Source organism: Mirounga leonina, unplaced genomic scaffold (assembly GCF_011800145.1).
Source record: "Mirounga leonina isolate KUSES-001 unplaced genomic scaffold, KU_Mleo_1.0 Mir_128, whole genome shotgun sequence".
NCBI classification, from domain to species: domain Eukaryota; kingdom Metazoa; phylum Chordata; class Mammalia; order Carnivora; family Phocidae; genus Mirounga; species Mirounga leonina.
This window is the reverse complement of record NW_023270320.1, coordinates 1,898,657-1,926,124: the sequence shown is the minus strand read 5'-3', so window position 1 is coordinate 1,926,124 and position 27,468 is coordinate 1,898,657. Positions and strand designations below refer to the sequence as shown.

The 27,468-nt window shown below is 42.4% G+C and overlaps 1 protein-coding gene across 2 annotated transcripts; it reads right to left on the bottom strand.

Annotated features, from left to right (window-relative positions):
* Positions 1-292: 292 nt before the first annotated feature.
* On the bottom strand, positions 293-17,058 carry CHRNA6 (cholinergic receptor nicotinic alpha 6 subunit). Of its 2 annotated transcripts, XM_035003851.1 has the most exons (6): positions 16,980-17,058; positions 15,155-15,294; positions 5,489-5,533; positions 4,078-4,187; positions 3,011-3,986; positions 293-1,425 (listed from the first exon to the last, which is right to left on the bottom strand). In XM_035003851.1, the coding sequence occupies exons 1-6, from the start codon at positions 17,056-17,058 to the stop codon at positions 1,294-1,296; spliced, it is 1,482 nt and encodes a 493-aa protein (XP_034859742.1). In that variant the 3' UTR covers positions 293-1,293. The 2 variants fall into 2 exon arrangements, with proteins under 2 accessions (XP_034859742.1, XP_034859743.1); XM_035003852.1 differs by lacking the exon at positions 5,489-5,533.
* Between the last annotated feature and the right edge of the window lie 10,410 nt (positions 17,059-27,468).

Genomic DNA, 27,468 nt, shown 5'->3' with positions numbered 1-27,468 from the left:
TGTCAGACAATCTCTCTCTGCTGTCCTGTCCGCAGCTCCCTTGAGGTGTATTCAATAAACTGCCATCTCCCTTGTTCTGCCGCCCTTGAATTCTCTCACCATGCGCCGCCAGCCCCCACGCGAGAGGGACACCCCACATTCAAGCCTATGTAACATCACGGAGAAATACTGCTGACATGTTTTGAGAAAACAGCAAAATACAAAATTGAAAGGTAAAATTGAAGTGTAAAATTATGTGCATGCACAGACGAGGACGAGATGGGGAAAGGCAAGAACAAAAGGAGTGCCTTTGTTAAGTAGATTTATTTTTTTCTGCTTTGAAATACATTTTTTAAATATAACAAATATGCAGATAAATTAGAGTGGAATGAAACAGAATTCCCAAAGTGTCCCTCTCAGAAAAGGTATTGCTCCAAAAGGTACCAGAACACAATTTCTTACGGAAGAAATAACTTTGTCTGGAGTCCCAGCTACAACGAACAAATGGAAACAGCTGACAAGGGCAGCCAGCTCTTTAACCCACAGCAGAAGTTACTTCACGTTTGCGCGGCCACAGCATGTCGAGCTCTCCTCCTCCAGCTGCTCTAGTCACATTCCCCACGCGCTACCTGGTCCCGGAGATCTTGGTGTTTGGTGTTTATGACTTCTCCCAAAAAGCTGCAAGTGCTTTCGGACAGGACCTATTTTGTTGCCTTCTCAATGCCCAGCACAGTGCTGGGTTACCACTCCAGTTTCTTGCCCGAGGAATGCTAATTCGACGCAGCCTGCTGAGCTACACCCTGATGACCTGCTATTACTTTTTGCCAATTAATATATAAAATAATGCTGACGTGTCTGAGTACAACCCAGAGGCATGCCTAAGAAAGCAAGCGTGTAATAGTTCCTAAGCGCTGCTGCAAGGTACAAGCTGGAGTTTCCTGTCTGGATGATAAGCAGTGGAAACTGGAGGTACAAGAGTACCCCTTTTTAGCATGGCTCGATGTTGATTACATGGCTTACTGTATTATGGGTCATTCGTGTCCCTGGAAGTCAGACATGTACAGAGAAGAGAAGCCTGTGGGTGCTGCCAACTCTGGGCTCCAGTGTTATAAAACATCTTAAAGTACTCCTCCGTGCTACAAAGGAGGGCATTCAGCCTCCCGATTTGCAATAAAGTCCTCTTTTTCCATCTAGCCATCAGCTTCAGTATATGGGGGACTTGGATGGAAAGCTTTATATCCCTTTCCTGATGGTCGGGAACAAAGAACAAATACAGCATCTGTAAGTTTCAAAAGCTAAAAGGAAAATACATCCTTAAGACTTTCCTGTGTTCCCTAGCAGCGGCTGTAGAAATAGCCCCGCAGTTCCAAACACACAGACAAATATAAACACCCAAAGAAATACCCTGTCCACCACCATGGCCACGTATTTCCAGTCATCTTCTACCTGAAAGGCAAACAAAAAGTAAAAAAAATTTAAAAATATATTGAAACCATAGAGAATGTGCTTTGTCTCATAAATAAGCTGCTTCCTTTTCAAAGAAGACTTCTCTGGCAATTTTTAAAGCAAATATTGGTTTTAACCTGGTTAAGCCATGTCGCCTGTATAGTTCACAGAACTTTGAAGAGCGTGGATGCGCCCTTCCATGCCTCATGCAGATGGCTACCTAGTGAGCACAAAGGGCTTTTCCCGCAAAAAGCATTCCCGAGATAGCTCAACTTTTGCTCAGAGAGCTCAACTTTTGCCATTGGCACCACTGGATATTTTGACTCCTTGGCAGGTCTGGGAAATGGGTTTGGGGCAGGGGGTGCAGGACGTGAGGAATGATGGAGGGCCCCCTTCTCAGGAATAGGCAGCCCTCGAGACTGCAAAGTCATGCTGGTTGTGGGGAGTTCATTGCATTTCTCATGTCGTTCTGATGAAGTACAGTTGGAAGGCAGGCAGGCGGGGACCAGCCCCCCCTTCGCCCTAAAAGGAACCCCCCTTAAAAGGATTTTACCACACCCTGGAAGGAGCCCTCCACCCTTTCCCATATGACAGAAACCTGATTGGACGACAGGCACGGGAAGGGTCAATCAGATTAAAACAGCAACATGACCAAGAACCGTGGGCTCCGATGGAGAAAAAATCCTGTAACACTTCCAGATTCTGGCTTCCAATTGATTATGCCTCCAACTTATGCCTGAGGCCTACGTCTCAGGTGGTGTCTTGAGGGCCCTACCCAGTGGTGTTTAAGTCAACAACTCTTCCCTCCATTTTATGAAGGTGTCACCATGAAGGTACAATTCTGGGCTCACCTGTCCCATGATACATCCCCCACCCCTGCCTTGTGACTCGCAATCACAGGATCGTCCCCTGCACCAATGGGGCAGACTTCGGGTCTCGAGACAACCTTTCACTAGGAGATATGGATGCCGGCAGCTGCGGTATGAAGTCAAACCCAGACACCTGACACAGGTTTTCAGATGCCCTCAGCTAGTCATCCAGATGAAATGGAAAACTGGCATGATTTTCTTGAGCTCTCTCTTTGGAGGCTGGGGGAGGTCCTTGCTGCTATTCTGGGCAACAAAAGCAGACAATGTTGATGCTAAAAATATCCCTGAGGCTCATTCAGTCCACACCTAAATCCCTCTCCTGTAGAATAAGTGGGGTTGGAATCGCAGACTCAGTCCCCTCCCCCAGTACTCTCAGACTGCAGGCTGCTCGGAGGGGCAGATCTCCCCATTCACCCTTCCCTCTGCCACTGTTTTTAAGAAACACTTTCATTAACCAAGGTTGTCCTGAATGTTTATTTTAACCAGATTTCACTGGAGTTAACATTTTCAGAGGTGGAGGTTTGCAATGAGACTATGGTTTACTCCACCCAACCCCCAGGCCACTTCACCCATAACTGCATAATAACCAAGCTCGGTCTTAGAGTAATGCTCCCTGACCATCTTGGAAACAGAACTCACACTGAAGATCCACCCTGCTCTATAAAGTGCCTCTAAGCCTGCTACGGGTGGACAGGCCAGCAGAGCCAGGTACCTACCTCCTTTGTTTCATTTTGGCTCTTCATGTTTTCTGCTATGAATTGAACACTATTAATTACATCTTCGACATCAGGCGAGCGCTCTGAATTCGCAGTCATCCATTGTAAAGGCTGATGACTTGATCTCTTGCCGGCGGCAAGCTCACTTGATTTAGGACAGCGGCAGCATGCTTTAGGAACTTTGGTCTCTCTGCAATGATCAAAGTTGACTTTGGTGGACCTACTGGAAATACCTTTGGAGTTTTTATCAGAACTTGTCTCCCTCATCTTGTCCAGAGGCCTCCTCATCATCAGGATCTGGGGTAACAGCTGGAGGAAAACCGTCTTCACCCACTTGGGCATGGTGTGTGTTGTTGGGGTGCGATAATGTATGTTCAACACGAACACAGTCACCACAATGGACAGGGTGACAAAGATCATGGTGAATAGTAGGTACTCACCCACCAGTGGGATCACAAGAGACGTGGACGGGATGGTTTCCGTGATTACCAGCAAAAACACAGTCAGAGAAAGCAGAACTGAAATACAAAGTGTCACCTTTTCACCACAATCAGAAGGAAGATAAAAGACCAGCACGGTTAGAAATGAAATAAAGAGACAGGGGATGATCAGATTAATGGTATAAAACATCGGCAATCTTCTAATGTAAAAAGAATAGGTTATATCTGTGTATATCTCCTCACAACAGTTGTATTTTATGTCATGCTTGTAGCCAGAAGCATCAACAATTTCCCATTCGCTGTTTTCCCAAAAATCATTCATATCCACTTTAGATCCAATGATTAGAAGATCAATTTCAGCTTTGTCATATGTCCAGGAACCAAATTTCAGGGAACAATTTTGATGATCAAAAGGGAAAAAAGTGATATCCATAGGACAGGAACTCTTGAAAATAGCTGGAGGAGTCCAGGTTATCATGCCATCATATTTAAGAAGAGCTTTTGTCTTGCCTTCGACTTGAAAATCGCCAACAGCACTGCAAAATAAACTAGACACCATTAGTAACACCCCCTTTGCTGTACCGAAGGCAACTTTGGAAAGAGACAACTGCTGCCAAAAGCCCATACTTGTTGTAGAGAACAATGTCAGGCTTCCAGATCTTATCCGCAGGAACACGTAGAGTCTCAATGCCATCATATTCCACTGGGTCCCAGCGCAATTTATAATCATTCCAGATCTAAAGGCAGAAGAAGTCAGTTGAATAAAAAATTCTTAGTAACTTTCTTCCAATGTTAATTCTATGTTCGTTTAGCAGGGTTTTTTTGAAAAAGTAAGTTCTAATTTAAAGAGTACATTAGAAGGCACCTGGCTGGCTCAGTCAGTAGAGCATGCAACTCTTGATCTCAGGGTCATGAGTTCAAGCCCCACACTGGGCATGGAGCCTACTTAAAAAAATAAATAAAAATGGGCGCCTAGGTGGCTCAGTCGGTTAAGCGACTGCCTTCGGCTCAGGTCATGATCCTGGAGTCCTGGAATCGAGTCCCACATCGGGCTCCCTGCTCAGCGGGGAGTCTGCTTCTCCCTCTGACCCTCCTCCCTCTCATGCTCTCTGTCTCTCATCCTCTCTCACAAATAAATAAATAAGATCTTTAAAAATAAATAAAAATAAATAAAAATAAATAAAAAGTACATTGATGTCTTTCTTTGTGTGTGTGTGTGAGAGAGAGAGGGAGGGAAGGAGAGAACAAGCAGGGGAAGGGGCAGAGGGAGAAGCAGACTCCTCGCTGAACAGGGAGCAATGCAGACTCGATCCCTCAACCCTGGGATCATGACCTGAGCAGAAGTTTAACCAACTGAGCCACCCAGGCGCCCAAGAATACATTGGTTTCTACCAAAAGTTGAGAGAATAAATCCATGTGGAATAGGCGGCTAGGTAGCTGAGCTGATTTTGACAAATATGACTTAGATAATTAACTATATTATTAATTAGCTGGCCAAGTTTATAAACTCAACTTCTATGTTCCATAGACTATATTCACACTGGAGTAGCAACTCATTTCTAATATTAAAAAGATAGTTTAAGTGTAAGATGATGAGTTTGTTACAAAGTCTGTGTAAAAGATCAAGGCAAGAAGGACGCATGAGATGGTATAACTGATAAAACCCGCTAGTGGGAATCTAACCCAGGGGCTCTCATATTCAGTTCCTGACTTCCTTAGGCCTGGTGCAACAGGATCAAAGAGTGGGCAAGCATCTGACTCTGGGGCTCACGTTACAGATAAAAATAGGAGACTTGAGGGCAGAAACCAGAAGGGACAGGTCTCTGTGTCCCAGAGAACTTTATCACTATGTTTCTGCACCTGTGAAGTTTGCATCAAGCAGCTGTTATCAGAGCTGAATTTTAGGCTTCGGAGACAGATAATAGTTTATGCTCTGTCATAATTTGGAAATGGAAAGAGGGAATGCTAGTGAAATTTATCCATTAGACATTGTTAGCCTGGCACATGAGTAAGACACGTCCAAAGGAAGGACACATACGTGACGTAGCCACAGATTGGTTTCCATGATCTGGTTTACTTCATCCTGGGAAAAAGAAATAATATTTTTTAGCCTTAAATGTACTTGCTAATTAAGGTGGATCTTAGAACAAGAATTATAATAAGAGAGAGCCAAATCTGAGTTATTTATACTAACAGAGGAAAACAAAGAGGACTGAAAAAGCAACTTATAAAATACAACCAGAAATATGGTATTTTCACATCTGGTTCCAACCCTGTTGACTCTGAGAAAAAATGTGGCTTAAAGACTGTCTTTCAAATCTGATTTGAGTCTCACCTCTTCTGTGAAACCTTCCTTTTTTCTTTTTTTTTTTTTAAGATTGTATTTATTTATTTGAGAGAGAGTGAGAGAGAGCATGAGGAGGGGGAGGAGCAGAGGAAGAGGGAGAAGCAGACTCCCCGCTGAGCAGGGAGCCCGACAAGGGGCTGAGTCCCAATCCCGGGACTCCAGGATCATGACCTGAGCTAAAGGCAGCTGCTTAACTGACTGAGCCACCCAGCACCCCTTGTGAAGCCTTTCTGATCACCACAGCCTGTAAAGGTTTCTGATTCCATGAAAGAAGGAAGAGAAGGGGCAGTGGGAAGGAGGGAGGGGAAGAACTGCAGATGATGGGTATCAGACCCTGGTTCATTGATTTTACCATCTTCATCCCCAGTCCTTGAAAACCTCCCTTCCTCAACTGTGCTTGGCACTCTCTAGGCTCTGAGTCCTGAGCCCAATTGCCCCTTGAAATGTCAGCCTCAGTTCACCATGGAGTTTCCCAGCTGGGACCTACCACTCCATTGCAACACATCCCAATTCTCATCCAAGCCATGCTGATTGCTTCAATCATTCATTACTTGAATATTTATTGAGTACTTATTATGTGCTCTATAAATGCTGGGACTGCAGCAGTAAACAGGTGGAAAAATTCCCTACCTTCATGTGTCTAAACTATTAACTGGGGAGACAAAAAAATCAATAATAGATATATAATATAATGTATGATAGTTATAAGTTCTGTGAAGAAAAATAGAGAGGGATGGAGTGGTGTGTGTGTGCATGTGTGTATGTGTGCATACATATGTGCATACATATATGCTCACACATCTGTTTTAGACAGAATGGTCAAAGAAGGCTTCTCTGAGGAGGTAGTTTAAGCTGGTACCTAAATGGCCTGAAAGGAGTCATGGAGCTATCAGGAAGAAAACATTTCAGGCCTAAATCCCAAATATGTGTTCCTAAGCAGCTACCAGCCTTCAGTGGGAAAACTGAAGACATATCCAGAACTTTCAACAACCTTACAGCACAACAGCTTGGAAGGTATTGGGTGTTCCCAGTGGCCAACAATGCATTCCCAAAACTTACCAACTGGAGCACTTGGGTGGCTCAGTTGGTTAAGTGTCTGCCTTTGGCTCAGGTCATGATCTCGGGGTCCTGGATTGAGCCCCATGTTGGGCTCCCTGCTCAGTGGGGAGTCTCCTTCTCCTTCTCCCTCTGCCCCTCCCCATCGTTTGTGTTCTCTCTCTTGCTCTCTCTCTCAAATAAATAAATAAAATCTTTAAAAAAAAAAGTACCAACCTTGCTTTACAAGACACATGGACACCCCGAGAGTAAATGAATTCAACTGTAGTTGACAGAGCTGTGGCCAGGACTCAGACACCAACTGGCTCTTTTTCACTGAGCTGCTCTGTACTTCACAACCTCCCCTGCCAAGCTTCCTCCTTCAAATGGGTTTGTGTCAAGTCATAGTAAGCCCCAGGGTTTTAAAAGGTCAACAAAAGGAGTTACATTTATGGTTTCCTATTAGCCAGGAAAAGAAAAGAAAAAAAAAAAAAAAAAGAGGCTATACCTATCCATTGACCAAGCAGTCCATGGCTTTATAATCACCCAAGCCTAAGGCTCATGCCTTCTGCTTTCGAGGTTATGTTGTGACCTATAGATTCCAGCAGAGGCCATGTCAATAAATCCGTTGGCTGCCAATCAGGAATGGACGAACGATGCAGTCCAGGAAGGTCTTAAGGGTAAATGTCTTAAGGATCTTCCAAAGACTGCATCCTCTCTGTACACTAGTATACGTGTTGATAGAACCAGTGTACACTGTGAACTAGTACACTGTGTTCAAATCATTCAAATCTGTTGGCAATATCATCCCAACAACATCTCTGTCTCCCCCCCAACACATCCACAGGCTGGTGAGGCTCCGGGTGGTGTGGACATCCTCAGGGGCGTCAGCCAACTTTATGGATCGGGACTTGTTCTGGCAAGTCTTGTTCTCCACCCAATTCCAAACCACACTGATGGTCATGGGCACTACCATCAGACAGCCCAGCTGGAGGAGGCCAGAGACCCACAATACCATTCCACATTCCTGGGACCATTGCCCTGTATCTCTTTCTTGGGAAAATAAATTAGTTGGAACCCTGCCTGCATCAAAGGATTGGAGTTACAATTTCAAACTGATTAGCTTCCGGAGCAGCGGAGACTGAGATCAGAAAGGCCAGGTGGACTACACTTTAAAGGCCTTTAAGTTTGTCATTTCAGATATGGGAGGCCATCAAAACACTAGACAGGGGCTTTGTCTTGAATCGCTGTTGGGAGGACAGCAGATGTGCTCTAACATTGAAAGATCATCCACCCAGAAAACTCTGTGACCAGAGTCATTCTGTATGGCAGAAAAACACTTCTAGGTAGAGCAGCAAGAGGCCTAGAGACTTTGAGAAGGGAGTTGGTGGTTGTGCATCCTGGCTCCTACATCACAGAGCCATCCCCAGAGCTCACCATGGCTCAAGGACAACAATGAATATGATCCACAGGGACTTTTGGTGCCCCACCCGAGAACAGGTGGCCTCTAATACACCAATGAGAATGGCTACATTAATATCTGACAAAGTAGATTTCAGAAAAAACAGTTAGTATAGGCAACGAGGGACATTACATAATGCTAGAAGGATCAATTCACCAGGAAGACATAATAATCCTAACTGTATACACACCAAACAATAGTCTTCAATTACATGAAACAAAAATTGATAAAGCTGAAAGAAGGAACAAACCCCCTATTATAGTTGGAGACTTCAACTCCACCTCCCTTAGCACCCAGTAGAACCACTAGACAGAAAATCAACAAAAATAGAGAAGATCTGAAGAACATAATCAATCAACAGGATCTAACTGACGTATATAGAACACTTCACTCAAAACAGCAGAATACAGCAGAATACAGAATATTTTTCAAGCATGCATGGAATATTAACCAAGATAATAAACCACATTTTTATCATGGGCCATAAAATAAACCTCATAAAATTTAAAAGAATTGAAAATATACAGTGTGTTTTCTGACCATAATGGAATCAAACTAGAAATCAATAACAAAAAGACAACAGGAACATCTCTAAACCCATAGGAACTAAACAATACTCTTCTAAATAATCCATGGGTCAAAGAGGATGTCTCAAAGGAGATTTTTTTTTTTAAGATTTTATTTATTTATTTGAGAGAGAAAGAACACATGTGTGCACATGAGCAGGGGGAGGGGCAGAGGGAGATGGAGAAAGAGAATCCCAAGCAGACTCTGCACTGAGCACGTAGTCCCATGCAGGGTTTGATTTTACAACCCTGAAATCATGACTTGAACCGAAATCAAGAGTCAGATGCTTAACCGACTGAGCCGCCCAGGTGCCCCTCAAAGGAGATTTTTAAAAATACATAGAACTAAATGAAAATCAAAACACAACATATCAAGACATGAAGGACATAGCTAAAAAACAGTGCTGAAAATAAAATTGTAGCATTATATGCTTACATTATAAATAAGGAAAGATCTCAAATCAATAATCCAAGTTTCTACTTCAAGAAATTGGAAAAGAAGCACAAAATGAACCCAAAGCAAGCATAAGGAAGGAAAAATAAAGATAAGGGTAGAAATTATGGGGCACCTGGCTGGCTCAATCATTGGAGCATGCAAATCTTGATCTTGGGGTTGTGAGTTCGAGCCCCAAGGTGGATGTAAAGATTACTTAAATAAACAAATAAACTTAAAAAAAAAAAAGAGTAGAAATCAATAAAATTGAAAAGGAAAACAATAGAGAAAAATCAGTGAAACAAAAGCTGATTCTTTGGGGGAAAAAAAACAACAAAATTGATGACCTTGTAGCAAGATTGACAAAAATAAAAACAAAGACACAACTCACCAACATCAGAAATGAAATAGGAGCACCAGAGATCCTGTAGCCATTACAAAGAATAGACAATACTATAAACAACTTTATCATACATTCAAAAATTTAAAAGAAGTGGATTAAAACCTCAAAAGCCACAAATTATCCAAATTCAAAGAAGATGAAATTGACAGTCTGAATAGCCTATAGCCATTTTTAAAAATTGAATTTACAGTTAAAAACTCCTGGAAAAGAAACCTCTAGATCTAGTAAATTCCCCTGGAGAATTCTACCAACTATGTAAAGAAGAACTAATATCAATTTTATACAATCTCTTCCAGAACATAGAAGAGGATGGAACAATTCCAAATATTTTTTATGAAGTGTTATCCTGACACAAAACCCAAAGACAGTACAAAAAAAGAAAACTACAGAGCAAACTGAATCCAACAATATATAAAAAGTTATCCACCATGATTAAATGAGATGTAAGACTGGTTCAACATTCAAAAATCAATCATTGTAATTTACCATATCAACAAGGTAAAGAAGAAAAATTATGTGACCATATCCATTGATGCAGAAAAAGCATTTAACAAAAATTCAACATCAACTCATGATAAAAATTCTCTGAAAACTGGGAATAAAGAACTTCCTCAACTTAATGAAAACCTCTATAAAATGCCTACAGCTATCATTACACTAAATAGTGAAGGACTGAATGCTTTTTCCTTAAGATTGAGAACAAGGCAAAGATGTCCACTCTCACCACTTTCATTCAACACAGTACTAGAAATTCTAATCAATGCAATAAGGCAAGAAAAAGGGGGGGAAAAGGCACAGATTAAAAAGGAAGAAATAAAACTATCTCTATTTGCATATGACATGGTTGCCTACATAGAAAATCCATGGAATCTATAAAAATACTGAAACTAATCAGCTAGATCTCAGGATACAAGATCAATATACAAAAATCAATTTAATTTCCATATACTAACAATGAACATGGAGAAACCAAAATTAAAAGCACATTCTTTTCTTTTTTTTTTTTTTAAGATTTTATTTATTTGACAGAGAGAGAGACAGCGAGAGCAGGAACACAAGCAGGGGGAGTGGGAGAGGGAGAAGCAGGCTTCCCGCCGAGCAGGGAGCCCGATGTGGGACTCGATCCCAGGACCCTGGGATCATGACCTGAGCTGAAGGCAGATGCTTAACGACTGAGTCACCCAGGCGCCCCAAAAGCACATTATTTTCAATTGCTTCAAATAAAACAAAATACTTACATATTCACATAATAATGCATAAACAGGATCTGTATGCTGAAAATTACAGAATGCTGATGAAAAAAAGAGCTAAATAAATGGAGAAATATCTTGCATTCATGGGTTGGAAGATTATACAACAGTGAAAATGTCACTTCTCCCCAAATTAATCTATAGATGTAATGCAATTCCTTTCAAAATCCCAGCAAGGTTTTTTGTATACATAGACAGCTTCTTCTAAGGCTTAAGCCCCAGAATAGCTAATATAATTTTGACAAAGAAGAATAAGGTGGCAGGAATCACTCTGGCCAGTACTAAGACTTACTGGGTGCCTGGGTGGCTTAGCTGGTTAATGTCAGCCATTAGCTCAGATCCTGGGATCAAGTCCTCCACAGCCTCCCTGCTCAGTGGGGAGTCTGCCTCCCCCGTCCCTCTGCCCCTCTCCCTGCTTCTGTTCTCTCTCTCTCAAATAAATAAATAAATCTTAAAAAAAAAAAAAAAAGACTTACTATACAGCTACAGTAATCAAGACTGGGTGGTATTGGTGGAGGGCTAGTCACAGAGATCAATGGGATGGAACAGAGGACCCTGCAATAGACCCACACAAATACACTCAACTGATTTTTCACAAAGGTGCAAAGCCAACTCAATGGAAAAAGGGATAGTTTTTTCAACAAATGATTCTGGAGCAATTAGACACCACAGACCACCCCCTGCCCAAAAGAACAAGCCTCACATTTTATACAAAAATTAAAAATTAACTCAAAATGGATAACAGTCTTAAATGTAAAACATAAATAAAGCTTTAAGGAAAAAAATAAAAGGAAATCTCTGGGATCTGCAATTAGGCAAAGAATTCTTAGGCTTAATATCAAAAGCACAACACATAAAAGGAAGAATTGAAAACTGGACCTCATCAAAATGGAAAAGTTTGAGTGAAAGCCCACATGAAAAAGATGAAAAGAGAAGCTACAAACTAGGGTGAAATATAGCTGACCCTTGAATACACAGGTTTGAACTGTGCAGGCCCACTTACACGTAGAATTTTTATGGCACTGTGCTGTAAATGTATTTTCTCTTCCTCATGATTTAATAACATTTTATTTTCTCTTCCTTTATTGTAAGAATACAGAATATAACACACATAACATATAAAATATGTGTTAATCAAGTGTTTATGTAATCAGTAAGGCTTCAGGTCAACAGTAGACCATTAATAGTTAGGTTTTGGAGGAGTCAAAAGTTATATGAAGAATTTTGACTATGGTAGGGGCTGGCACCCCTAACCCCTGCATTATTCAAAGGTCAACTGTATTTACAAACCACATATCTGGCAAAGTATTAGTATCTAAAATATAGCAAGAACTCTCAACACTGAACAGTTAAAAAAAAAAAATCAAACAATCCAATTAGAAAATGGGCAAAAACTATGAACAAACATTTCGCCAAAGAGGATATACAGATGGAAAATAAGCCCATGAAAAGATGTTCTATATCATTAGTCATTAGGAAAATGCATATTAAAACTACAATGAGATATCATTGTATACCTATTAGAATGGCTAAAATAAAAAATAGTGACACCACCAAATATTGGTGAAGATGGGAATAAACTGGATCACTTATATATTGCTGGTAGGAATGAAAAAGGATAGATCCACTCTGGAAAGCATTTTGGCAGTTTCTTAAAAAAACTAAACATGCAACTACCACATGACCCAGCAATTGCACACCTGGAGGTTTATCCCAGAGAAATAAAGATTTACATTTGCACAAAAACCTATACCCAAATGTACATAGCACTTTTATTTGTAATAGAACAAAACTGGAATCAACCCAAATGTTCTTCAACCAACGAAAAGTGAAATAAACTGCAGTGCATAAGTACCACGGAATATTACCCCTCACCAAGAAGAAATGAACTATTGATACAATCAACAACTGGCATGAGTGTCCAGAAAATTATACTGAGTGGAAAAGCCAATCCCACAAGATTACATACTATATTATTGCGTTTTTATATAACTTTCTCGAAATGACAAAATTTTAGAAATGGAAGACATTAGTGGGTGCCACTGGGGAAACTGGGCAAAGTGTACAAGGGATCTTTCTATTATTTCTTACAACTGCATATGAATCTACGATTATTTCGGTAAATAAAATTCAACTTAAAAAACTAAATTTCCTAAGCCTCCCTTACAGCTAGAGGTTGTCAGTGAGATAGGAAGCTAAGGATGTAGTAGGACTTCTAAGAAAACTCCTCAAGGAAGCCACAGATGTCTGTTATGTGCCCTTCTCCCTTCCTCCTGCTTATTACCAAGGGTGTGAATATGATGAGTGAAATCAGCAGTTACCTTGCCAACACTGAGGGAAGAAAGCACATGATGAAATAGAAAGATGGGAACTTTGCTCACTGCCATCATGCACGGTTTATGCTTTAAGCATCATGGTCCATGTGATTGGCATCCCCTGGATGTTGTGCAGTGTCTAACCTGAGCAACCCAACACCGTGGTGCAATCAGTAACACCATGAAGCCACCTGGTGTAAACCTCCTAAACTGTTAACCTTTAGATTTATGTTACATAAGAAAGATATAAACTTGTTTTATTTAAGCCGTGTTATGTTTTAAAATCTCTGATAGCAGCCAAATGCAAATGTCAAAATCTGTAATCTGCCGTCCCCACCCACCATCCTCAGAACAATGTCCTGAAAGGGTTTATCAACCATGAATTTGAAGTACAGTGAAATAGACTGACTTCAGGTGAAACTTACTTTATAACAACCCAATCCACAGCAAATTATGGCTCCCAGCCCAGTAGGAGGCCAGTAACTAGTATAACACTCTTTGGGGGTAGAGAGGATCAGAATAGGTACCAAATAAATATTTTTTAAATGAATGAGCGGGTCCATCTAAGCAAAAGAAAACATATGACTTTTTTTAAACCAATATGTACCAGTATATACATATTTCCAACTTGGGCCAGAAGCCAGAGGACCAGGCCAGGGTCAGCCTCGTCCACCAGGAAGCATGGACCGGAGAAATATCGTGGGCCCTGACTTCACATCTGTAATGAAGGTCTTTCCCCAGTGAACCTTGAGAGCCACCACTGATTCCCACGGGGCAAAGCCTAGGAAGATGGAGGGCTCCTTCCTTATCCATTGGCTGGGACTGATGAAGGGGTTCCCTTTGTTGTGCACTCTTGTCTCTCTGCAGATGCTTACGCTCCCCTTACTTCCTGAGCCTGCCTATTCCTGGAATTTGGTCCAAGCCCGTCCCATGTCTTGGAGCCAGAACTCTGCTCTATGTTATAGTATCAGGTCTCACTACCTCCTCTCCTGCCAACTAGGGCATGAAGATTATTCAAAAAGAACTGCAGTCAGGTGCCTGGGTGGCTCAGTCATTAAGCATCTGCCTTCGGCTCAGGTCATGATCCCAGTGTCCTGGGATCAAGTCCCACATCGGGCTCCCTGCTCCTTGGGAAGCCTGCTTTTCCCTCTCCCACTCCCCCTGCTTGTGTTCTCTCTCTCGCTGTCTCTCTCTCTGTCAAATAAATAAATAAAATCTTTAAAAAAAAAGAAAAGAAAGAACTGCAGTCCTACTTGCCCTTGAACATAGTAGCAATAAATTAAAGTAAGAACTCCAAATTACCATCTGTTTTTTCAGGGCTGGATGGAATTCTATATGAAAGAAGGTGATTTTTTTTTTCTTTCTTACATAATGTAGAAGACTTAAAGCCATTCTTTTTTTATGGAATGAAAAAAACATAAGCTTTGGAGTCGGACAGGTTTGATTAAGATCTCAGTTCCACCATGTTTTAGTCGTACGACCTTAAGAAGTTTGCTTAACTGAGCTTCCCTCCAGCTATAAAATGCAGATGACAGCCACTAAGTGTAGACACAGCGACTGGTGCATAATAGGTGCACAATGAAGTTAGTTCCCTCTGTATTCTCCCTTCAACTTCCCCTTCGCCTCCTTGTTTCATAAACTCGCTCTGAAAGCACTTCCAGAAAGACACTGCCTTGATGTGAGTAATTACAGCATAAATGGGGAAGCGTCTTCTTCCCAACCGGAGGCTTTGCAGGGCCAGCGCTCATGTAGATGTGTGTTTATTCGTGTTTTTAAAATTTCTGTATTTACCCTATACAATAACTAGGACAATGTCGAGAGTTGCTCTGCTCCCCACCCCCACCGCAGAGTCAGGGTTTCTCTGGGAACAGGCAGTGAACTGGCAGCACTTACCACATTGGCCAGCTGTGTGATGGCCACTTCAAAATGCACTGCGACGGGATCAGAAACATTTTCTACAGGCCTGATGAACTGGTTATAATGAGAAAACAGTTTGTGGAAGAGTCTCTCTTCAGAGGCACAGCCTGCAGAGCCTGCATGGCCAAACAGAGGGAAGAGTTAGAGAAGCAGAGAGGGTGCTTGCGGACGGGGAGGTCCCGGCACTGCCATCACCAAGTGACGCGGGCAGTGGGGTGTCCAAGCCAACGGAGCCCTCCTGCCCCTGCGTTCTGTCCACGCATGCAGACTGGCCCTGTGCCCATGTACCTGTACCTCTGGGCCTCGGTTTGTAACCTCTGCCCTGAAGACACAAGGGGAATGCGTACGTCCCAGAAAACTGTGATAGCAAATAAAATAATATTGGCAAGAGCACTTTTAAAAGTCTAATGCCCCACACATGCAAGGGGATAGCATGAACTCCGATTGTGGCTTATGTCACTGAGGATAGCTCACGATCTTACTGCTCTGGTTATTAAGGAAGAGTCCTGCCCTTTCTTGTCAAAACGCTGATCCAACTACCTGTTTCTACAACCAGTGAGGGGCTTAGCTGGGGAAACTTCACCAAGCAAACTGAAATAACTAGTAATCTTATTAAGATCTTAACAAGCCATACTCCTTTTTAAAGTCAGCTTTGAATTCAATTATTTTGGAGATTTGTGTAAGTGCAAGGTTTTTGAGGCAAACTTACTTAAATAGTTTTAAAAGAATTCAAAATTCGTTCTTAAATAACAGCATTTCAGTCACTAAATCTTAAATAGCTTAATGTGTATGTCTGTATTTTTCCAAGAATGCATTAAAAGTAGGTTACTTGCCTTCATTTGACATAATTCATTTCATTAATACCCCTCTATATTTTCCCTTATAGAAGCCAAATTTGACATCTGACATACTGTTCTACAAATTTCCCAGAGGGATTTATACCCTGAAAGAAAGTTAAAGGGACTGAAAACTCATTCTGCAAAAATGAACAAAAAATAGCTGTTGTATCACTAAATAAAGAGTAGTTTGACAAATGCACTTGGAAACACTGAAACTGAGCTTTCAGCAGGAAAGAACAACTTTAAATGTAAAACAGCACTCTTGCCGCTATAATCAATAATGGTAGAAATATTTCTACATAAAACAGACAAGAAACAATTCTCTCCATTACCCCATTCCCACCCGCCGCCCCAGACGCTGTAGATAAGCCCTCCATGAGTCTTGAAGAGCAAGCCCCCGCAAAGCCACCAGCACGTGGAAATGTGGTTTTCTTCCACAGAATAGCAGCTGTCTGTTTCCAAGGCTTAACTTTAAAATGAATATCTTACTCTTAGGACACATTCCAGCACAGTAATATGACATGCTTCCCAAAACAATGATGATTACCTTCAAAATGGAAGGGTTCCCGGAATAAGTCATAGTATCAGCTAACAAACAAATCACAGTTAAAAATATATATATATTAAATACAAATACAAATAAATCAGGTGAATATACCCATGGCAGAGATGGATAGAAAACTGCATCATTATTATCACCATATTTTTAGTGGGACAATAAAATAAGGTATAGTTTACAAGGTTTCATTGTCCTCCCCACCCCACCCCCTAAATCTCATGTTAAACCCACCCAGTAAGAAATAGATTAATTATCAGTTATAACTGCAGTAATTCCTCTGCAGACCCTCTGCATATTCAGACATCGAATATCTCATCTCTGCTCAATCAAGCACAATTAGAAAAGAAGAGCAAACACATGTAGCTGAAAAGAGGATATGAGATAAAGCAGAAATAAAACCTACCTTTCAAGCAAGGCATGAATATACACAACCAGAGACACAAACCAAAGGGAAGGAGTCCCTGGCCCTTGCTGGTCAGCATGACTAAAACTCACTTTGATTTCTTTTCTAGTCAAAGGAGTGTGGAAAACAGAGCTACCAGACAGCCACACGCATCAGACCTTTACATCATCAGAGTTCCACTGCAATCCACGTGTTTCTTCTGTGCAATAAAAACATTCACAAGCGCAATACGGATGTTCCCAATATCAGAGCCTGAGGCCAACAAAAGGGCAAATAAAAAGGACTCAATCTGATGTCAGATGAGTCATCACTTTCCTGTCACCCTAGATCTGTCTTCATGCAAGACCAGTGAAGAGAAGCAGTGAGGGAGCACTGGGCAGGCAGGACCGAGGGAGGATGGAAAACATCGCCTGGCTTCGAGCTTTCCGTACGTAGCACAGTCTCAGCAGTCCTCCTTGGGGGGAAGAAACACCCTCTGACTGAGCCCCAAGTCCAAGGGAAGCAGGTGCTGGGTGCCAGACAGTGTGTTCTATTCACTGAGTTCTCTGGTTAATCAAGGCTTAGCCTTGTCATTAGAAAACTTCCCAAAATAGGAGTTTCCTTTCCTGTCTTAATAAGTGTGGCTTCGAGCAGCACTCATCTGATTTCATCTGACTCCAGCGCTTCTGGTGTCTTGTCTTTCTGAGCTCAGCAGTCACCATCCAGGACCAGAGATTAGCTGTCTGAGAACCAGAGGGATGAGTACTGAACACAGGATGTCACCTGGACAGCCCTATGATTATTGAAACATCCTTGTCATCAACTGGCTTTCTTATAAGTTTCTTCTTGCCTCTATAAGTTTAGTGTCAAGAGGATTCTGATGAACCGGGCCTTCTCGTCAGATTTTGGTGTTGGTTAAAGAGGAGACAGACCCACAACAAAATGAAAAAGCAACCTGCAGAATGGGAGAAAGTATTTGCGACCATATGTCTGATAAGGAATTAATATCCAAAACATGTAAGGAACTCATAAAACTCAATATCAAGACATATCCAATTAAAAAGTGGGCTTCGGGGCGCTTGGGTGGCTCAGTTGGTTAAGCGACTGACCTCAGCTCAGGTCATGATCTCAGGGTCCTGGGATAGAGCCCCACATCAGGCTCCCTGCTAGGCCGGGAGCCTGCTTCTCCCTCTCCCTCTGCCTCCCACTCCCCCTGCTTGTGCGCTCTCTCTGTCAAATAAAAATATAAAATCTTAAAAAAAAAAAAAAGTGGGCAACGGACCTGAATAGACATTTTTCCAAAGAAGACATACAAATGTCCAACAGGTTTACGAAAGGGTTCTCAAAGTCACTGATCAGCAGGGAAATGCAAATCAACCACAGTAAGATCTTACCTCTCACCTATTAGGATGGTTATTCCCAAAAAGACCAGACATATCAAGTGTTGGTGAGGGTGTGGAGAAAAGGAAATCAGTGCAGCTGCTATAGAAAACAGTATGGAGTCCCTCAGAAAATTTGAAAAAGGAACTACCAGGAGCACGGCCCTGCCATTCGCTTGACTCACACCTTCGCAGCTACCAGTTACCTCCGCACCCAGAAGGAAGAGTAGGCCAGAGCCGGTGAGAACTCTCTTCCTGCTGAGATGTCTATCAAATGGCTTGCCGATTGTAGTCCTATGCGGGGCTGAGGGTCCCATTGTGACGTGTGAGACCAAGCCAGCGAGGTGTATCATGGGAAGCTCTTTAAGACCAAGGACAACATAAACTGCCAGATGTCCAACATCACACTCACATACAGAGAAGGCCGAGTGGCACAGCTGGGGTGGGTGTACATCCGTGGCAGCAAGATCCGCTTCCTCATCTTGCCTGACATGCTGAAAAACGTGTCCATGTTAAAAAGCATGAAAAATAAAATGAAGGCTCAGGGGCTGACTGGAGAAAAGTTGCTATTCTGAAGGCCCAAGTCGGGGTGTCTGGGTGGCTCTGTGGGTTACACATCTGCCTTGGGCTCAGGTCCTGATCCAGGGTCCTGGGATCGAGACCCGCATCGGGCTCCCTGCCTAGCGGGAACCTGCTTCTCCCTCTCCCTCTGCCCCTCTCCCTACTTCTGTGCTCTCTCTCTCTCTCTCTCAAATAAACAAATAAAATCTTAAAAAAAAAAAATGAAGGCTCCAGTGGCTACAAGAGGACAGGTACTGGGGCATGGAAACATCTTCCAGAAGAGAAGATAAATTTATCTGTTTAACAGGACTTTGTGTTATATTTTCTTTTAGGTTATCTGGGTTCAGGGAGGTGTGTGCTTATGTACATGTTTTAGGTTTTCTTTTTAGATCAGGGTCAACTCAATAAATATGGTGGTGGTTTTTGGTGGGTTTTTTTTTTTTTTTTTTTTTTGGAAAAAGTAAAGAAAGAACTACCATATGATCCAGCAATTCTACTTCTAGAAATATAACCAAAGCAAATGAAATTAGGATCACATTTGCATTTCTATGTTATTGCAGCATTATTCAAAATTATCACAGTATGGAAACCACCTAAGTGTCTGCTGATGGATGAAAAGACAAAGAAGATGTGGTGTATATATGTGCACACATGTGTGGAATATTATTCAGCCATGAGAAATCCCGCCACCTGAGACAACATGGATGACCCTGAAGGACAGCGTGCTGAGTGAAATAAGTCAGACAGAGAAAGACAAACACTGTATGATCTCATGTATGTGTGGAATCTAAAAAAAGTCGAACTCATAAAAGGATACAGACTTTCAGTTATAAAATTAATCAGTTCTGGTGATCTACTGTGCAGCATGGTGACTATAGTTAATATATACTTTAAATGTGCTAAGAGAGGGGAACCTGGCTGGCTCCATCGGTAGGGCATGTGACTCTTGATCTCAGGATCATGAGTTCCAGCCCCACAGTGGGCGTAGAGTTTACTTAAAAAAAAAAAATCTAATTAAAAAAATTTTTTTAAGTTTTCTAGGAGAATAGATCTTAAGTGCTCTCACCAACACACACAAATGGTTACCAAGTGAGGCAACGGATATGTTGATTAGCTTGACTGTGGTATCATTTCACAATGCATATGCATATCATATCATCACATCATACACCTTAAATATATACAATTTTTATTTGTCAGTTAGACCTCAATAAAGCTGGGGGAAAAGAAGAGTTAGACTAGAAGATGATCTCTCGGGCCTTCCCATCCAAACATTCTATGACATCATCACAAAGGTAGTACACTTTGCAGATGTGCCGAATTCAGACCAATGACTTTCCTCAAAATTCTATTAAACTCATATGTCTTGAGACAACGAAAGAGGAACCGACATTCAGCACCAAACTTAGACCCACCCAGAGCTGTCTGGCTGCCTGCTTCAGATATGTCATCTGAAGATGTTACTCAAGTGCTCCCCATAGCAGATGGGCTTTTGGCCTTTGCTGAAGTGTCCTGTGGAGTTTGGAGAGAATCTAAGGTGATGAAGAGAAAAGGCCTGGACAACACTTTACCACGATGGATAAAATGCCAAGTCATACCCCAAAATGGGACAATGCCTCAGTCATTTTTAGAGTAAAATACAAATCAATTTGGCTGTTTTCCAAAGCACCAACAATACCCTCAACTATTTCTATTTCTCAGCCTTTAACTGATTTGTTCCTCACACTTTCTAACAGATGCACACTGCAGTTTGTCAAGAAAACTGTTGTTTCAGGGCACCTGGTGGCTCAGTCTGTTAAGCCTCTGCCTTCAGCTCAGGTCATGATCTCAGGGTCCTGGAATCGAGCCCCGCATTGGGCTCCCTCCTCAGTAGGGGGTCTGCTTCTCCCTCTCCCCCTCTGCTCCTCCCACCCCACTCCCCCGCTCATACTCTCTCTCAAATAAATAAATAAATAAATCTTGAAAGAAAGAAAGAAAGAAAGAAAGAAAGAAAGAAAGAAAGAAAGAAAGAAAGAAAGAAAATTGTTGTTTTATGTTTTTGTTTTATCCAACAATCCTCTATAGCCATCACCTGTCACCTTAAAGAACCACTTTAGAGGAGCGATCCTCTGGAATGGGTCCCAAATCAGCCCTGCTTTCTTCCAGGAGCACGCCATCAGGAGCCAGGGTGCAGAGTGGGAGGGTGGGGGACTTTATGAGAGGAGGTCACAGAAGAGCCTCCCTGGAGGCAAAGAATGCAGAGGGAAGAATATGGACTTCGGGGTCAAATGGACATGGATTTGGATCCTGGTGCTGATACTTGGGGGATATTGGACAAGTTACTTAAACTCCTTCAGCTCTGTCACCAAAAAAAAATGTGATTAAATTCAGTAGTATAAATCATTTCACCTCTCCCTACCCAATTTTTTCTGTCATTTTTACTCACTCTCTCTTTTGTTTTAAGTTTATTTCTTTATTTTAGTAATTTCTTCCTCCAATATGGGGCTTGAACCCATGACCCCGAGATCAAGAGTCACACATTCTTCCAACTGTGCCAGCCTGTTGCCCCTCTCTTACCACTGCAAACAGACAACACAATTGAGTAGCTCTCAGGCCTGAACTTGTAGGAAAAATGTGCTGTATTTTAAATGCTTATATAGAATATACATTCTCCCATTCAAAGAAAACATTTATACTAACCCCTCATCATCAGAAAAATGCTTGAGTTTTGTAATTCAGTTATGGGTTTACATCCTGCATCAATCCCTCTCTGAAAATTGCAGGGATAGAAGTTAAAACCAAAGACACAGAAGAAAAGAAGCACACTTTCAAAAATTTTTTTAAAAATTTAATTCAAGAAACAAAAGAATTAAAGATATTTTGTCTTTCCCTGATGTTACTGGTTACCATTTCATGTTCATATTCCAGTAATTAGTTTAGCTGAGCTCTCACACCAACCAGAAGTTTAGTGCCGCTCATGGTTTATGGAGGTGGAAAGGCTGAAGGGAGGGAGAGGTTCATCAACCTAGGAAGAGTCAGTCCTGTCTTGCCCTCCCCTCCCTCGCCCCTACCACACACACACCCCTCCACCCCCGGACACCCTCATTCCCCTTAGCCTGTTCCAAAAGGAAAAAGGAAGAAGCAATGCAGCTTAACTTTTCCAGGGCCATAAATCTGATGAAAACTGTGGATCCTAAGCCTCCATGCTCTTATGCCTATTAAATAAAATTTGACATTTAATTCCTGGGGATTTCCAACCTCAGGGGGAGGTAACCTATCATTTTCCCACTTTCTGCTCTCAGTCACCCCACATCACCCCTTTAAAAAAAAAAAGGTTTTATTTATTCATTTGGAAGAGAGAGACAAAGAGAGAGCACAAGCAGGGAGAGAGGCAGAGGGAGAGGGAGAAACAGACTCTTTATTGAGCAGGGAGCCCGATGCGGGGCTCGATCCCAGGACCTGGGATCATGACCTGAGCCAAGTGCAGATGTTTAACCATCTGAGCCACCCAGGTGCCCCCACATCATCCCTTTTTAAAATAACACCCTAGAGAGCTAATGTGTCGAAACCCATAAGTTTCAGAGACTCATTGTTGTGTTCCTTTTGGGTTTTTATCAGTAGATACTAACTTCAATTTGGAGGTTTTCTGAGAAAAAAAAAGTGATACTGCTTAATATGAAACTTTTAATTCTTAATATTGTTTTAAGAGTTTTCCCCCTCCAGTTGCTAAATTAAAGCCATTGCCTCATTTGCTCTAAAAATAAGGGCGACTGTTTGATACAGTTCCATAAAACTGGTTAAGTGCTTAATTGAAGTCTGAGGGGTTTTTGGCATAGAAACTGCACGAATGAACATTTTGTTGACCTTTCTCCAACTGTCAGTTCTCTTTAAACTCAAACGAGAAGACTCTTTAGTTGTCCCTAAAGAAATGTAAAGGAAATAACCCTTTAAACATGTATTATTTATAAATCCACTGCAGCAAAACATCATCAATAATTTAATGATCCCATATGCCTGTTTTTTTTGGTTTTTTTTTAACTACTGTCATTAAAACTGTCACATGTTCAATATCCCTAGTCAGTAGTATTTCACAGTCACCCCACCTGACATTTCCCATGCAGGAAAAATAAGAGCAGTAGGGTAAGTATTCAAATTAAATGCTAATTTTAGACCAAGAAGAAACATTTAATAAATAGCTCATAAGAGAGGCTCAAATTAATCCTACAGTGCCCACCTTTGGACCACCTACATTTTAAGAAAAAGGGAAAGCCTTTGAACCGAGGGTGAGGTAAAGCAGAGAGAGAAAGTCAAAACTGAGTTGAAAGGCGAAGACCGAGCGTCGCATGATAGCTCCCTCCCCGCAGCCTGTGTGCGACCAGCAGGCTAAGTCCTTGCCATTCTCCTCTTTATCCCCACACACTGGAGGAAGTGAGACGCGGTGTTGCAGGTGAAGACACTGACGCTCAAGCAGGTTAAGTAACTTGCTTCAAGGTCCATCATCGCTGATCAGTGGCTGAGTTAAGACGCCAGTCTCGCTCTGTCTGAATCTACCGCTGACGCTTTAACCTTAAAGCTATCCTCGAGTGCTTTTAGATCCATGAATACTTTATAAGTTCAATATATTTTTAGAGGGTTGTTATTGAAATGGGCCGTGGTTAACACTAACTTCATTTTCTTTTGCCATGGATCCTTCACAAGAGTCGAGGGAGCCAAAGCTGATTTATAAAGGGAGCTGGAACGGAGCACATAGTGCCACACAGGAGTGAAAGCCCAGAGATTGCCCCACTTAAGGCACAAGCTGACATCAGGCAAGTCCCCAGCTCGGGGCGTGTGGGCGATGGCGCCCGAACGCATCTCCGCGGGTGCCGTTGCGGGCCGTGCGGCGAAGGTCGCTAGGCTAAGCACTTAGCGGTGACGGCCGTGGTAGGCCAGCTCTCCCAGCCAGAATGATTCCCACACAGAGCTCTGGGAATTCTGTACCTTCCCTCCAGACTTTCCCCATCACTAAATGGGCAGCAATTACCTCTGGGTCCTTCAAGGTAGAAGCGAATGTGCTTAAATCATAAATCCCCTAAAAGGAAGAACCGATTCAAGGTTACCATCGTCCCACAACCCAGTAGTAATAAAATTGTAATACAGTGTATTCCACTTCCAGTAGACCCAGCTCTATGATTGTAAATAGGAGTAACTGCCAATTCGTATTCCTTTCCTGGGGCTGCTATACCGAATTACCACAAACTTGCTGGCTTCATGCAACAGAAAGTTATTTTTTCACAGTTCTAGAGGCTAGAAGTCAAAATCAAGGTGTCAGCGGGACCATGCTCCCTCTGAAGGCTGTAAGAGAATCTTCCTTGCCTCTTGCAGCTTCCGGTAGCTCCAGGGGTCCCTTGGCTTGTGGCCACATCACTTCCGTCTCCACCTCTGACATTACAAGGCCTTCTACTCTATGCCCATGGCTTTGCCTCTTTTGTGTCTTACAAGGAAGCTGGTCCTTCGATTTAGGTCCTAGTGGGTAATCCAGGATGAACTCGTCTCAAGATCCTTAACCAAATTACATCTGCAAAGACCCATTTTCAAAGAGGGCAACATTCACAAGTACCAGGAGTTAGGACACAGACATACCTATCTTTTGGGGGCCCCCATTCAACCCACCACAAAAACTTACAGCATTGTGGTGAGGATTTAATTAGAAAGTATACGTAATAGCAGTACCAGCATTCTGTAGGGGCAACGCACATTCATTTTCTTTTTCCAGAGAACAGAACTCTGATGTGTACAGCAGACTTCAAGGACTGGTGGGGAGGCCCAGAAAGTATGACTGTTTTTGTATAACATGGCGATTTCTTGTTCTTTCAAAGAAGAAAATCTGAAAAGTCACATATATCATGGTCCCTGATTAGTAGGTCAACTGTTAGTGTGCATCAGGATCAAGAGTAAGGGACAATCTTAAAAAGCACAGATTCCAGGCCCTGTCCTCAGAAATTCTGGTTCGCTGGGTCTGTGGTGGGACCTGGAAACTGCATTTTTATAAAGCTCCTGAGTTGATCCTGATGCAGGTGGGCAGTGCCACACCTCTGAGGAGCTCCTCCAGCAAGCTGCGGTAGGATTTCCACCCGGTCCCTCTACAGTGTGCTTCTGTGATATTATAGAGTTAGACGTTTCTAGAACAGGCATGCCCCCACGAATGCGTAGGTCACAAAACAAAAATGTTAGAGATATTCCGAAGTTGCTGTATAGGCACTATGTTTTGTGTGAGAAAGCTCCTTCAACGTAGGTGTTTACTGAGTCCTACTATGTTCTGGGCACAGGGATAGATGCTGAAATAGAGCTGTAGAAAATATACACTTATGTTTTCAAGTATCCATGGAACATTTACAAAAATGGACCTCTTGTTACGACCAAAAAAGTCTCAAAAAGTAACAAAGAATCTTTAGCATACAGAACACTCTCTGTGCACAAAAAAAGCAGAATTAAAAATTCCAGGATAATGCTCCAAACTTCCCTTTCTTGCAGAGCTCAAAATGTTGTATCCAGTCTTCTCGTTTTCAAGAAGCTAATAATGGAGAGAAGTCGTATGGCTCAGGTTTCATGGGTCCAAATATAACTAAGACCATATTAATCTTAAGGTGCTGACCACAGCAGTCATGCAGCCTGGAGCCCCCTCCCCACACTGCCCTGCTATTCAGGCTGCTGTCTACGCCTCTGCAGGAGCTTGACTCTGCCCCGGGCTTTCCCGCTACTTTGCTGAGCATGGCTGTCTTCCCACCATCAACAGTTCCATAAGGTCTGAGAGGTAGGGATGAGGAATGGGGAGTTTGGGGGGTGGGGGTGGGGGAGGTGATCAGGGCAGGAAGGAACCAGAAAGATTCGCCACCTCCACCTGCTGAAGCAGGGCTGCGTGTGTCCCAAACCTTACCTGGACTTTTCTAAACATGGCGGTAAGGGAGCAGCTAGGCCCTCGGCTAGGCTACAGTCTCCATCTGCTAACCCCTGCGCGGTCTTTCCCGGAGCCCCCACACCAGAACACTTCCCTCTTCCTCGAACTGACAAGGCAGAGGCCCGGAGACCTAGCTGTGGATGTGAATTGCTAGGGACAGAGTTGGCACTAGGAAGCTCCAATGTCCAGAAACAACAAGTGAATGGAGGGACTGAGGAAGGAGGAGGGAGGCACCCCCACAGGATGCCCTGGGGAGGCTCCCTCAATGTGCTGTTACTCATAAATAAAGTTTCATGGGGAGGAGAAAGAAAATCAAACTTGTGGCCAGGGAAGTGTACTGATCCTAGAACATGGTGTCAAAGCATTGTGCTGAAAGCAACCAGGGCCATGTCAAGAGACCCAGTTCAGCCTCCACCACCACCTGTGCCCCCTGATTTTCCCTCTCTAGGCAGCAACTTCTTCCTTCAAATGAGGTGATAGGACCAGATGAACTCAAGGCCTCCGCTCTTAGTTTTACTCAACGAAATATAGTGACATGAGCAAATGTGCGGTGGTGGCCTACCATGGCCAGTGTCTTAATTAAAAATCTAGCCTAAGATTAGAGGGTGCAGAGAGGTACAGCCATCCTTGAAGGAAAGCAAGAAAACATCCACTTAAATGACATGAATGAAGGGGGGCAGTCTGTCAGGGGAAAAACAAAGAAGTGAGAAAGTAGGGTATCTGGACAGGTGAAATAGATGAATTTGGCTACCTGACTGAGGAGTGAAGATGCCACTGGATGGAGAGCTCAGAGCTAGATTTTGGAGGAACTTGAATGCTAAGCTAACACATTTGGTCTTTGGGAAATAGGAAACCACTGGAAAGTTTGAACATGGGATTAACATGATGGAAACTATACTCTAAGAACATTAATTTTCACCTTACGCTGTGTTTGTTTTGATGTATCAGACTTTTTGTTTTTAATAATTTAAAAGTATTTTCTCTAGCATATTTGAAGGAATTTAAAGGGATTGAAATGCATTAAACTAATTCCCTTAAGACATCCTAAGACTTTAAAACCCTGTGCTCTTTTCAAGTCCAATGTTCTCATGACTTACAAGAAAAGTTTTAGAATCTACTGCAAACTCATTGTACGCCACTGTAGTTTTTACATTTTAGTTTGAACTTAAGGAACCTATAACCTAAGACTTGAATTACGTGTTTAATTAGCTTCCATATGTTCTCTAGAAGTTCAAAACTAAAAAGGCTAATTTATATGACATCTTATAGTTCAGTTGAAACAGTTGGCAAGACTGTTCTTCACTTCCCCTAGCAAATACGAGGTTAAACCAAAGTAATTCAACTGTTTTGATCTACAAAGATGGTAATTTTGTATAGCTTGGCCGATTGTATTGTTATATGTTTTGTTACTCTACATTTAATGTTCCTTTTTCCTTTAAAAGTGTCCAGAGAGGGGGACGCCTGGGTGGTTCAGTCGGTTAAACATTCGGCTCAGGTCATGATCCCAGGGTCCATCCCAGGGTCCTGGGACTGAGTCCCACATCAGGCTCCTTGCTCAGCAGGGAGCCTGCTTCTCCCTCTGCCTACCACTCCCCCTGCTTGTGCTCTCTCTCTCTCTCTCTCTCTCTGACAAATAAGTAAATAAAATCTTTAA